Genomic DNA, 14,210 nt, shown 5'->3' on the forward strand with positions numbered 1-14,210 from the left:
TTCAGTCGTTAACAATACAGGGTTTTTTGTTTTTTTTAACTTGATTTCATCATCATGCGTACAGTTGTGGTTCACGCCCCTTTGTTGACGTTTTTTCAACAACGCCGGACGGCGATTGGTCCGTGCGGATGACGCGCCGTCCGGTATAAATGCGACAGCTTCCCCGCGGTGCCCTCCCCCTCAACCCCGGCTGTTAGTGCTGTGTGAGTGCGCGTGTGCTCCTGAGCTCGCTCGGCACACATTCTATAAAAAAAAAAAAAAAAAAAAAAAATCTCAAAACATAAAATACGCTAAAAAATCTTTCTTTTTTTCCCCTTTCTTTCTTAATTAACCTTTTTCTTTTTTTTGTAACAAGTCGGCGGAGCCGGAGCAGACGGTAACGTACGAGCAGGGGCTGTCTAACGTGAACTCTCCCGGTGTCAGTCGACGTGTTACTGGTTCACGAGGGAGGCCGAGTCACGCCGCAATTTTTTCTTAATTCTTTTTCTTCTTCTTTTTTTCTTTGAAACCGTCGCGCGTCAGGTTTGAACGACAGTTGTAATCATCTGTCCTTTCGACACGTTCGTCTTGAAGATATTTCACACGCCAGCGGGGCTTTTTTTTTTTTTGCTAGCGCTGTTCCACCATCAGCATTCTGCCCCCGGACTGACGTGACGCGGCTGCAACGTTTGACAACTCAGCATTTCGCGGCTGTCGCCGAAAAAAACCCCAACTTTTTATTTATTTTTTTTTAAATCTAGTTTTCATATTTTTTTTAATTTGAGCTTCGCCCGAGGGTGTCAGCGGGAGCGACATGAACCCCAGTGCTCCCAGTTACCCCATGGCCTCGCTGTACGTCGGGGATCTGCATCAGGATGTGACCGAGGCCATGCTCTACGAGAAATTCAGCCCCGCCGGAGCGATCCTGTCCATCCGGGTCTGCAGGGACATGATCACCCGGCGCTCCCTCGGATACGCGTACGTCAACTTCCAGCAGCCGGCGGACGGTATGTATCTGAGAATGACAGCAGCGTGTAATGTCTGTGGTCCTTTTTGTGGGGGTTTTTTGAAACGTCCGTGTGAGAGCTGGCCTCTCTCTGCACTACACGTGACTGCGGCCGACATGATGTCGGTGTATAGGGTCTCCTCAGCTGAACCTCGCAGCAGTGGCGTAGCAGAGCAGCACAAGGTCCGCCCCGCCCCGCCCACCCCACCCCAGCAATGTGGCAGAGGACTGCTAACCACCTGCTCCATACTCAATACCCTTTAAAAGAAATTCCCCGACGGGTCAAGGGAGGACAACACCCCAACACAGTCTAATGAATAAGCCCCTCACCACTGTAGACATGTTTCTATCCATCTTATTTGGGAGCATCGTATAATTATCCTCCAGTCGCTCAAACATGTCCTGTGTACAATAGAAAGCAAATGTCAACACTCCACCGAACTTTGCAACTGTCTGCGTTCCGTTGATAAGGCCGCAGGTCTGTATTTGCCCTGTGGGTTTCTCTTGGGGCGTGTTTCTGTGTTATCACTGTGGTATACAGTCTGTTGAGGCTTTTGCAATAGTAGCCTTCTTGATATGCCACGTATTAGTGGTGTGCAATGGAGACAAAATATGATAATCCTTGTAAAAAAAAAAACCACAGTTAGTGTTTCTATTTAGAAGTACGTAGGGGTTGGGACGATCTGGACAAAAGACCATATACAGTAAGGGATGTCACGATACCATCTTTACCGCAGTATCGGTAAAGATGCCACCAGAAGTACACGACACTTGAAGAGAAAAGAACAAGTATAGTACTTAAACATTAACTCAATCAACTAAATATTTGAACATTACAAAAAGCAACAACAATAGTGGCATGTAGCCTTCAAATAATAAATCAAATATAACATATAATAGATACAATCAAGATACAATTAATATGGCATAAAAGGAAAATAGAGTGGCATATAGCCGTAAAATATTTAAAACAATACTGTGCTTAGAATTAGAAATCACATTTTCCGTCCGTGCATCTGAAGAGCTTCTGATATGGTTGGCTGTGTTAATGTTTGCTGACTTTGCTCCTGCCTCTCCTGGTAGACATCCTCCTCTTGCTGATAGTGGTAAAAAAAAGATTTCAGTTATCAAACATACTGTCTTACAATGACTAAGAAAACAGTAGAGGCTACAGGCACAGTGCTTAGGCAAGAGAGAACACACACACACACACACACACACACACACACACACACACACACACACACACACACACACCTTATATACGCTGAACATCAGCTCCATTTTGTTGACGGGACACAGACTGAATAACTGATGTGAGCCCACTACCTTGTAGTCTTTAACATTACACTGCGTTAGCGTTGTAAGCAAATGGCTATTACAAACATTGTACGGAGCATAAAGTTAGTAGGTCTCACAGCAACAATGCAAATTTCAGATGGCATCGTGTGCATATTGTCTTGAGCGCATTAATCACAACGACGTTGTCATCCGCCATAAACGCATCTGACTCTTGTCAACAAGCCAGGATGGAGCTGAACTCGTTGCCATCTTCCACTTATATTTTCCCACTTGCTTGAAGGCGTTCTTCTTCTTCTTTACCATTTGAGGACAGACTACCACACTTGTAGGTGTATATGCTGCCCCCATCAGTTCGGGAAGGAATTACATCCTCTGTACCTACGCTACTACAGGACAACATGTACCGAGGATCAAAGGCACACGCACTCCTGGGATCAAAGCCACTCACACTCCTGATTTCCATCACACAGCACAGTTAGTGAATCCTTTCAGAATCTCCACTCTTTTCGATCATAGCAGACACAGAGGCGAGACACCTGTGTGCTCCTGAGCTCGCTCGGCACACGTTCTTTAAAAAAGTTTGAAAAAATAAAAAATTCTAAACATAAAAACGCAATTTGGCATTCGTGGCTGTCGCCGCCAATTTGTCCGAGTGTTGAGATAGTCCAACTGGCCGAAGAGAATGAACTACAGTGCTCCCAGTTACCCCATGGCCTCCCTGTACGCTGGGGATCTGGATCAAGATGTGACCGAGGCCATGCTGTACGAGAAATTCAGCCCTCTCGGCGCTATCTTGTCAATTCGGGTCTGCAGGGACTTGGTCACTCGGCGTTCCCTCGGATACGCGTATATCAACTTCCAGCAGCCGGCGGACGGTATGTTTTTGAGAATAACAACCAAACTATTTAAAATGACAGTGGGCGACAAGTGAGAGCCAGCCTCTCTCTGCACTACATGTGACTGTGGCCGATGTGATGTCAGTATATAGGGTTTCCTCAGTTGAACCTCACAGTAGTGGCGTAGCAGAGCAGTACAGCGTCCGCCCTGCCTTACCCACCCCAGCAATGTGGCAGAGGACTGCTAACCACCAACTTAATACTCAATACCCTGAATACTCAATACCCGATGCACGGAAAGAAAAAGGCAGAGAATATGGGTGAAGAATGTTGTTGTGTTGTTGGGCTACAGTTCTTCCCCCGGGTTTTCCCGCTCGACGCACTCACTGCCAGTCACAGCAGAGCTCATACTACAGGATTTGGGATTCGCCGGCAAGTCCAGACATTTAGCATTCTGCGATATCTGGCAGACTTTGGCGATCGAGTGCCAATTTGTGATTCCTGATTTCAGGTTTCCACCGATTTGGGGCGAGCTCCAGTATTTGACGGCGAGCGGAAAATCGGGCTTGAAATCATCTAATGTGAACTGGGCATAAGGGCCCACACTGGGATGACCTGGAATCAAACCCTGACCTTCTGTACCAATGTCAGCGGTGTAATCCACTAATATTACCAGCAGCACTAGTAGCCTCTTAATATGATAAGTATTAGAGGTAAGCAATGTAGACAAAATATGTTGACAACTATTTTGTCATTAACATTAATAAAACAAATCCCACTGGTCTCTGCCAGATATTTGCTAATGTAGTTTTGCCGATGTACTTGTGACCAGGATGTTCCAGTTTGAAATTCTAGACCATGGGAGTGGATAAATACATTAACACCCACTGTCCAGATTACCTGGAGCAAGAGCTTGAAAAGAGCCATAGTCAGCACTTGAAAATGTAGATGTACTGAGTAATCCCATGTCCCTGTGTTCCTCCCCACAGCCGAGCGCGCCTTGGACACGATGAACTTCGATGTGATCAAGGGGCGGCCTGTGCGCATCATGTGGTCGCAGCGTGATCCATCCCTGAGAAAGAGTGGCGTGGGCAACATCTTCATCAAGAACCTTGATAAGTCCATTGACAACAAGGCTTTATACGACACCTTCTCTGCTTTTGGGAACATCCTGTCATGCAAGGTAGAAAACCTGTGGCCACATCAGCCTTGCTGTAACTCACCTGAAGCAGGGGGATGGTCAACCGTCTCCGCTGTGGTTTAGCATCGAGTGTCTGCATAATTTGCATGCGTGTAGTTTGTAAATGTTCTTATTTGTCCGAACTGTACAGTCGAGTGAGACATATGTTTCGGTCACGCAGCACCCAGTGAAACCAGTCACCCAGCTGATACCATAGTATTCAGTTCTCACACTGGATAAGATAAAGATAGTCTGGTTTGTTTCTGTAGATTCAGACATAACAGACATGGGACTGCTAAAAGAATGAGGTTCTGTATGTCATACAAGGGACGTGTGCCCTAAACCAAACCATGATTATGCATTTAAACCAATATATAGTTCATGAACCTAAGATTAAGTATCCCAGAGCGACCCCCACAAAAAGTAATGTGTTCCTGGGATACAATGAGCAGAATTTGGTGCTGAGTTTTTGACACTAACACAATGCACCCAATGTAAGAAATGAAACACTCTCAAGAAATTACTTTTAATTTTATAAAATCGTCAGAAATGTTCCAGGTATGATTCAACAGATGTGTCCAGGGTTAATGTACTACGACTGCATGCGTGTGGGGATTAAACAAATGGCATGTGTCTTCTTCCTCTAAGGTGGTTTGTGATGAGAATGGCTCTAAAGGCTACGGCTTTGTGCACTTTGAGACTCAGGAGGCAGCTGAGCGAGCCATTGAGAAAATGAATGGCATGCTGCTCAATGACCGAAAAGTGTAAGTGAATGTTCTAAATTAGTTTGGTTCATATTAATGTGTTCAATTAATATTCCACCTGGTTTGTTTTAAAGTTTGGTTTGACAATGACGCTCGAATTTCTTTCTGAAGGTGAATGAATTTCTAAATTTGTGGCTGCCCTATATTGTGCATCAATCCGAGTTCTATAGTGTAACAATACTTGGAATAATCTCGAAGATGTTAAGTTTTACCAAACACACAACTGGATTTTCAGTATTGATGAGGAAAACATTTATTATTCCCGTCATTTGTATTAGATGTGCATTTAAATTGAGCTAAATGTCCATTTCAATGCAGATTTGTGGGTCGCTTCAAATCTCGCAAAGAGCGCGAGGCTGAGCTGGGTGCCCGAGCCAAGGAGTTCACGAATGTCTACATCAAAAACTTTGGTGACGACATGGATGACGAGAAGCTGAGAGAAGTCTTCAGTCAATATGGTGAGTCAGGTTGTCCATATTTCAGACAGTTCTGTGAAATGACTTGTTCTGCTCCTGTGCAATGCATGTACAGCGTTTTGATCCGTTGCAGTAAATCGTTACGGGGCAAAATATAGTCGCTTAGGTTACATCTCTCTGTTGCCTAGGAAATTCCATGAGTATTCGCGTCATGACTGATGACACTGGAAAGTCTCGAGGCTTTGGGTTTGTCAGCTTTGAGAGGCACGAGGACGCCCAGAAGGTGAGTTGAACAAGGTATTTTTCTGACCACCTGGAAATGTGCTCCATCTGTGGCCACAAAAGTGACTTGTTTTTCTTGGTTGCTACAGGCGGTGGATGAGATGAATGGGAAGGAGTTCAACGGCAAGCTGATATATGTTGGCCGCGCCCAGAAGAAGATTGAGCGACAGACGGAGCTCAAGCGCAAATTTGAGCAGATGAAACAAGATCGCATGACTCGCTACCAGGTACTTTTTACTTTTGTCAATTTGTGCTTGAAAAAGAAAACATTACAGTATAATACACCATTGAAATACTACTTGATATTGACAGTTTTGCCTTTATTGTCTGGTCAGTCACATTGAAAGATGGCAGCTTTGTCAAATTCAGTGCTCCTCCTTCAGTGGGCTGCACTGGCCAAAATGGCTGCGACAGTGACTGTAGTTCATGGGCCCCACATTTCTTCACCATAGACTCTGGGGATAAATATGTACTACAGACAACAACATTCAATTACAATGTGACATTTTTATCAAAAGAAAGCACTAATGTTTACACTACTGCGTGTCTTTAATTTCAGGGAGTCAACCTGTACGTGAAGAACCTTGATGATGGAATTGACGATGAGCGCTTGCGAAAGGAGTTTGCGCCATTTGGCACCATTACCAGTGCCAAGGTAAGACCTCGGCTGTTGACATGATTAATCAATAATTGTGAGAGTGCTTTTATTCACTCTGCAGCTATAAAGTAACCATATATAGTACATGCTAGTAATAATATTTGATCTAGAATTCACTTCATTGGACTCTCCCCTCAGGTGATGATGGAAGGTGGACGCAGCAAAGGCTTTGGCTTTGTCTGCTTCTCATCCCCAGAGGAAGCCACCAAGGCTGTGACCGAAATGAATGGACGCATCGTAGCCACCAAGCCGCTGTATGTAGCCCTGGCCCAGCGGAAGGAGGAGCGTCAAGCCCACCTGACCAACCAATACATGCAGCGCATGGCCAGTGTGCGTGCTGTTCCGAACCCCGTCATCAATCCCTACCAGCCAGCTCCGCCCTCTGGATACTTCATGGCAGCCATACCTCAGGCCCAGAACCGGGCTGCTTACTACCCGGCTGCTGGCCAGATGACCCAGCTGCGCCCGAGCCCACGCTGGACCACCCAAGGCGTCCGGCCACAACGTGAGTATTCCTCTATCACTGTAGATTTACTGTTATTTTAAAAGCACTTTCAGACACAGACAACTGGTTCCACTCACACGCGATGACGCTATATTTTTGTGTGTTTGTAGATTTCCAGAACATGCCAGGTGCCATGCGTCCTTCAGCACCACGGCCTCAGTCCTTCAGTAACATGCGGCCTGCCTCCCAGGTGCCTCGCATGATGTCCACCCAGCGTGTTGGTCAGTCGCCTCTATTTGGTCAATAGTCCTAATTGCTCAGAAAATTTGGTTTAGCTGTACGGCTGTTACTTTTATCTCTTGTGTTGATTCATCTGTCCCCTTGTTGGCTCCACCTCCAGCCGCTCAGACTATGGGGCCCCGACCGGCGACCGCTGCAGGCGCAGCTGCCGCTCCTGTGCGCGGAGTCCCTCAGTACAAGTATGCTGCAGGAGTCCGCAATCCCCAGCAGCACATGAGTGCTCAGCCACAAGTCAACATGCAGCAGGTAAGAAATGGACTTTCCTGTGAGAGGCCGAGATCAACTCACCTATTCTGCCCTCTCTACATGAAGAAAAGTTCGGTCTGGAGGTGCATTCAAAGTTCTGTCTGTGTCCCTCAGCCTGCAGTCCATGTTCAGGGTCAGGAGCCTCTGACTGCTTCCATGCTGGCTGCTGCGCCACCACAAGAACAGAAGCAGATGCTGGGTGAGATTCAGCAACAGATCTACATGAGCACATGCCATGTTAGCTTGACATAACATCTCTTACAATCAGAATGTGCTTCTTTGAGCCTCTGGAATCGTGAAACCATTTCCCGTCTGTACCTTGTTGATGACTGACTTACAACACGTGTATTTACATGGTGATGTTTCAGTAACTTGGGACAGATGACACTGGATTTAACCACCTCAGACTAAATTTGAGCATTTTGCCCTCTGCAGTGGTTAATTACTTCCTGATTTAAGTTTTCTATCTGTCCCTCCTCTAGGTGAGCGTCTCTTTCCAATGATCCAGAACATGCACACCAGCCTGGCAGGGAAGATCACTGGCATGCTGTTGGAGATTGACAACTCAGAGCTGCTCCACATGCTGGAGTCTCCAGAGTCTCTCCGCTCAAAGGTCAGTACTAAAGTTCATTAATGAGAGCCCAGCTGACTATATCAAGTGATATTGTGCCTATAACAGGTATATATCTGTATCTGTGTTTATGTTGGACGATACTTTTTCACAGAACAAAAATGCAGAAAAAGATGCTTTGGATAATTTACATTAATACATAAATAGATACATTTCTAACAAAGAGAAAGCTCTTAATATGTAGTAATTACTGGAAGAATCTTGTGCATACAAACAAAGGTATATAATACAAAGGTGTCGACGGTATCTCAGGAAAGGTGACTCTTGTGGCAGTAGAGTACTTTTAATATCCCACTGTGATGTAGTGCTGCCAACATTAGTTGACTTTATTTTGTTCATTTTATATATTCATATTTATTTAGGTGGATGAGGCGGTGGCTGTGCTTCAGGCCCATCAGGCCAAGGAGGCCGCCCAGAAGACTGTGACAAATTCCGCTGGTGTCCAATGTGTCTGAACCCAAGGTACGACTAGTTCTCCAGAGCTGCTTTGACAGGGAGAGGACATTGTTGTCAAGATGTTACAACTCCTCATGATGATGCTCCCTCGTATTTGATTACACTAATAGTTGTTGATTTAACAGTGAGTTGTAAACTGTTCAAACTGTATAACGTATACAGCTGTAATTTTTGTCATGTTTTGTGTGTTTTTACAGGAGTGAACCTTGAGACTAACTTCATCGATGGGGGGGGACTAAAAAGAATGTGAAAAAGTAAAAAATACACAAAACAAAGTAAAATGAAGTCAACTAATACATAAAAAATAATACAAACAAGTCTCCAGCCAGGCTGATAATAATGAACAGGAAAATCATGCCGGGTTTGCTGAGTTAAAAAGAGAAAATACACAAAAAAGAGAAAAAGTTCAGAGTTAAAATTTTAAAAAAGTGATCGAGGGGTTTTAAATGAGAGTTAGGATTGAAAGCATTTCTTTCTGCCATTTTATCCCTTTTAAATGTTTGAATGTTCGGGCTGTAGAAGCCTTTATTGTGAAATTTCCCCTTGACCTTTGCTTGCTTGAATAAAACATATAATAATCCGCGTGTTTCAGTGGTTTTGCCTTAAGAGATATTACTGTTTTATTAATGATTGATGAGTCTCTTCTGATTTCCTCATAACAGTTGAGTGGTTGTGGTGGGAGTGATCATTCCAAATTTTCTTAAATTTTTCCCTAGTCAAATCAAAATAATTCAAACTGATAAAATAACATTAATTTAGATCAAAACCATTAAATTGTGTTCCAAGTTTTTTTTTATTGTGCTTTGAGACAGAGACAATAAATATCAACGTTAACAAGCACAGAAACACATTTTAGGCTGTGGCACCTTCAGGTCAGCCGTTAATGCAACTAGCTCCACTAACTCAGTCCACGACAGAGAAGATGGTGGTGTGGTGGCACGTCTGCATCCTTTTTGGAAGGACTGGCTGGTTTAGTTGCCGATGGCGCGGGCCTGGTCGGTCAGCCCCTGGAAGAGGGCCTCCAACTGCTTCTGGAGTTTCTCCACCATGGGCTGCATGTTGTCGGTCAGGGGTTTCACATGCTCCTCCATCTTGGCGGCAGCAGTCCTCAGCTGTTCCTGGACCTGGGCGGCCAGAGGCTCCAGTTGGGTCTTCCTGTCCTCCATGTAGGTCCTATGGAACGAAAAGGCGAGGAATCACAATGTGATTAAAGACAAAAATATTCACCTGCATTTTACAGAGTTACGTCTTGTTAGTATTGAGGGACTGAAGATTGTCAAAAAGTGATGGGATAAACTTCACTATTTCCTTTGCGTGTTTACATTTACTTATGTTTTTCTTACTTAAAGATTAAAAAATAACTGGAGCTTTCAATCAGATTTTATGTCAGTTTCATATGTAAGTAATCCTTAGTTCATACATAATTTTAATAACTTTAGTTAATTAAATCTGTAATAATTATTTTTTGGAAATGATTCCAAGAAAGGGTACAAATACCTCAATATTGTACTTGAGTAAATGTACTACTACAACTGGCATTTAACATGGGACAAGGTCCAGTGTGGCGAGCAGCGGGAAGATGTAATCATCTAAAACAATGTGTCACAACTAAACCTTGACCTTGTGTGTGGAGGTTGTGGTACCAAGGGTTCACTGTACTCACTGAGCCTGGTTGGCCAGGTCCTGGCTCTGGATCAGCTCCGTCACCTCCAGAGTGATTTTGTTCTTCAAGTCCTCGAAGAACTGACCGAGCTTTTCCAGATCGGCAGCATCTTGGGCAAAGCTTCCTTTGGGTTTTCAAAGGCAAAGAAGGAGTCAGTGAGCGAGAAGCGTTTGGTAAAGAGTAAATATTTGCACTTTGACAAAAGAAGTCATGTGTAATAGTCTGACCTTGTGCCAGAGCGAGCACGACAACGGCTGCGATGAGTGTGAATTTCATGGCTGCTGATGGGAGAAGACCTACAGAAAGAAACATCACAACACAAAGTCATTATTCTGTATGCTTATTAAACTCCAATATAAGTTTCCCTGGACCTCATTATAAAGATGTTTTCATTGTTGTTGTTCTTTATTTGATCCACGAAGGCCTCACTGTTGCTCAATCAGATGACTCACCAATCGAAGTTGTAAATTTCTAGGAATTCTAGTTGTTTTTGTCACATGGAGATAAAATAAATATTTTGCCACTGCATGTTTGTCCACACCCCCACACATTCTCTTATAAAGGTTGTCTGGCTTATCACAGAAATGTTGTCAACAGCTCCAGCTGAGTGTTGAGTTCCTGAATGAGCCGAGTGAACTTTGAGTTTGAAAGAATTTGTCACAGATAAGGTGAAGAAAAGATTGAATTTATTGCTTTGACTCGAGAGCAGCAAAACAAATAATTAAGCTGGTATGTGTGAAAGATTTTTATAATGTATTAGAAGCGGAAATAAAGAAAGGAGCACTGCAGGTGTGGAAAAGAAATCTGCTCCTGGCCGGGAAAGGCAAGATATGGTGCCAAAATATGTTGTTGTGTTTGATAATGTGCTGGCCTACATTTATTAAAGGCACCAATGGTTCCAGGGTTATTGCTCTCTTCATAATTAAAATTATACTTTATACTATACTCTATACTTTAAATTCATTAAACAAGTCAATGTTGAATTTTTAAGTCAGACTGAATGGGATTAAAGAATTAACCGGCATAATTAAATGAAAGAAACTGGCTTGTCAAAAGGTAATCTATCACAGCGGTATGGATCACCTGTAATCAATGCTCGTGTCACATTTAATGTTACATTAAATAAGATAACTGGATTGGGTATGATTATGCTGTCATATAATTTGCCAATATAACAGTGAAACAAATAGCTGTTTATTTGCAGTGCAACGTTTTTATTTCCCCTTTAAAAAATATTCAAATAAAGACTTCCCATTAAATCTCCAAGCGACAAAGGTATATTTTCTTAGAAAAGAAAAGAAAATACAGTCTTAAGTTTTGTAAATACTGGTATTATAACGTTGGAGAAGAATTTGTGTCTGCAGTTTCAGCCAATGAAAAGAGGAAACGGAGGTAGACTCACCTGTACCGCAGGAGAAGTTGGACCGGATGGTGCCGTCCTGTACGACTCTCACACTTCTTATAGTCCAGCGCGGTGATGCATCCCTGCCGTGGTGTCACTACGATTGGACGAGATGCAGAACTACGTCATTATTGGATGTTCGTGCTGGTTGAGGAATGACGGTGCTGACCCTTGCTGCTCACTCTGCCACCTGGGCAAACTAAACCAAAGTCCAACGGTCCCTGTGCTGACTGTCCAACATCTGTCATGAGTGTGCATCTTATCATGTTGATTAATATCTGAGACTTAATCATCGGTAAGAGAGACACTGACACGCCAGTGATTGGTTTCACCAGATACAATAACAGATAAGAAAAAGGACAGAATGTCTTGCGTTGTTTTTTTTCGTTTCTGTTGTTGTTTTGTTGTATTTGGACAGTTTTTCCGTTTCTTCTTTGGCTGTTTTCAGTCATTTACCTCATAAAAGAGCGACGAGTCATAGGCAGGAAGGATTGTGGGGATGTCCTCTTCTTAGTTGTTATAGCATATTAGACAAAAACATAAAAACATGTTATATTCTCAGAAAAACATTCTAACTTCTGAAATCTAAACTTATCTGAAATAGACATTTGTTTGTGAACATTTGCCTAAGTTCTGATATAGAAGTATATAAAGAATGAAAATGAAAAGTCACAAGAATTCAGTAATCTATTCAGAGTAAATGCAAAAGCTTGTTGAAAGATTCTGTTGTCTTAAATGAATGGACAACCCTTGGTACAGAAATTAAAGGATAACAGTAAATAGAAATAACACATTAAAAACATCTGAACATCAAAAAAATGAATAATGAATTATAAATTGTATTGAATTAATGAATCAAAGAAAACATACATGAATTGAACTCAACCATGTGGATGTAAACCTTCTACCTTTGATTTACATCCAGCATTGTGCTATTGCCATAATCTTAATCTTTATGGTCCTCATAAAGTAATTAATCTCAACCCGACTCCACCCCAGTCACCAATAAACAATTCATAGGGAAAAAAACTGATTTAGTAGAAATATGAGCAGAGAACATAACGAAACAGGTATTTTTGATAGACTGTGGTTGATAGTCCCGTGATTCTCTAGAAGGAAAGCTCTGCACTGGAGTTGAACGGTCAGATTTTGACTGGAAAGCATTGATTGAAACCAGATGTGGGGATGTTTTCAACCTGAGAATATTCTCTGTCCAGAGTCTTTTTGACCACTGGCCTTGGTTCCCCTGGTGGCAATGACTTAAGTTGTTTACATCCTTCAAACCCATCCACTATAAATAAAAAAAATAGCTCAATGGCACAGACCTGAATACTAAACGTAAGTGTTGAAGTGCAGGATTAATTGCAGACTGTCCGAAATGAGAGAATGTGAAACTAGATGTGTGTAGTTTATTGTAAAATGGGCTGAACAAAAACATGAAAAGAACCAAAAGTGAGCCCCTGCTGTTTTCAAAGATTTTACACATCTGCTTCTTTTAGCCTCTGATAATAAAACTCTACCACGAAAAAAAAGAAGATTTATTACAGTTAAGACTCATTAGGCTCAGTTCAGTGTTGGTTCAGTCACAGTAAAGACTCATTACCAGATTTACCTTACTACCTTACAAACCAGTTTAGTCCAGTCCGAACATGTGTGTCCGAACAACTGTTCCTGGACCCCTCCAAAGTCACAAGCCAAACCAGAGGAGTCGTGAGATGGATAACGGGAAAGGAAAGAAGACAAAAAAAAGAAGTAATACTGCTCAAATTTGTATACATTTTTTGGACTTTTCTCTTTTCTCTCTTGCTGTTTTGTGAAAAATGTGATGGTAATTCTTCTGTTGGCCTCATACAGTTAATCCAATTAAACCATATGAAAAGTTTGGAGGGGTAAGTCGGTGGTAAAACATGACAAAGGACTCATGGTGACTGTGGGTTATTGTATTTTATAAGCTTATCATACTTTTAATGCAATAATATACTAACATGAAAAGTTATTAGTGACTATGACAATCAAAACATGTAATGGAGAGAAGTATTAAGTAGCATTGAATGGAAATAATTGATTAAAGTACTGCAACATTTTACTGATGTATAATACTTGAGTAAATATACTTGGTTTCTTTTTACCAAAGTGTTTTGTCAAAGTCAGATGTTTTACAGGTCTGCTTACAATGCTGATTAATTAATTTTTTTGTGAATATGACGAAGCGTGAATAAAAATCAGTACATATGCGTTTAGGTCAAATGATCCTCTATCTAGCAACTTTATTTTGAAGCCTTGTGCATATTAAAGTTGAATCTATCATCGGGCCTTTTACCTTATCTAGACCGTGGGTACAGAGGACATGAGCATAAAGCAAATAGCTCAGGTAAAAACCCTAAGGTCATGAAATGAGAGTGTGCCCTCCAGTGAGCAAAACACTCATTACAATTATGATGTATGACGTTGTTGATTCTTCTTTCTTGATGAACTCGGCTGTAAACAACGTCACATCTTTGTCTACTCAGAGATTTCCAGTCTCTCGCTTTGCTCTAATTTGTTTGAAATGTGTTCTTTAGTGGATCCAGATGCACAGTGCCTGAATCTTTATTCAATAGCAGATTCAGCTTTAAAAGAAAGAAGAAGATTTAATCAAATGCAC

General features: G+C 42.2%; 2 protein-coding genes and 1 non-coding gene across 4 annotated transcripts; 2 read left to right on the top strand and 1 right to left on the bottom strand.

The window, feature by feature from the left end:
* The first annotated feature begins 164 nt into the window (after positions 1-164).
* LOC118291850 (polyadenylate-binding protein 1A) lies at positions 165-9,081 on the top strand. Of its 2 annotated transcripts, none has more exons than XM_035620305.2 (14): positions 165-986; positions 4,113-4,306; positions 4,952-5,067; positions 5,386-5,525; positions 5,672-5,766; positions 5,855-5,992; positions 6,325-6,420; positions 6,562-6,928; positions 7,039-7,149; positions 7,269-7,414; positions 7,529-7,613; positions 7,897-8,027; positions 8,408-8,507; positions 8,699-9,081. In XM_035620305.2, the coding sequence occupies exons 1-13, from the start codon at positions 794-796 to the stop codon at positions 8,498-8,500; spliced, it is 1,905 nt and encodes a 634-aa protein (XP_035476198.1). In that variant the 5' UTR covers positions 165-793; the 3' UTR covers positions 8,501-8,507; positions 8,699-9,081. The 2 variants fall into 2 exon arrangements, with proteins under 2 accessions (XP_035476198.1, XP_035476199.1); XM_035620306.2 differs by lacking the exon at positions 165-986 and adding an exon at positions 2,791-3,162.
* LOC118292545 lies at positions 6,115-6,249 on the top strand. The gene has a single exon (XR_004786925.1). It is a non-coding gene; the product is annotated as a small nucleolar RNA SNORA5 (small nucleolar RNA).
* A 194-nt stretch (positions 9,082-9,275) lies between the features above and the next one.
* On the bottom strand, positions 9,276-11,659 carry LOC118291851 (type-4 ice-structuring protein). Its single transcript, XM_035620307.1, has 4 exons — positions 11,567-11,659; positions 10,392-10,460; positions 10,165-10,288; positions 9,276-9,674 (listed from the first exon to the last, which is right to left on the bottom strand). Exons 2-4 carry the CDS (start codon positions 10,438-10,440, stop codon positions 9,473-9,475), a joined length of 375 nt encoding a protein of 124 aa, XP_035476200.1. The 5' UTR covers positions 10,441-10,460; positions 11,567-11,659; the 3' UTR covers positions 9,276-9,472.
* Positions 11,660-14,210: the final 2,551 nt, after the last annotated feature.

The sequence above is a fragment of the Scophthalmus maximus genome, chromosome 22, assembly GCF_022379125.1.
Source record: "Scophthalmus maximus strain ysfricsl-2021 chromosome 22, ASM2237912v1, whole genome shotgun sequence".
Lineage (NCBI taxonomy): Eukaryota > Metazoa > Chordata > Actinopteri > Pleuronectiformes > Scophthalmidae > Scophthalmus > Scophthalmus maximus.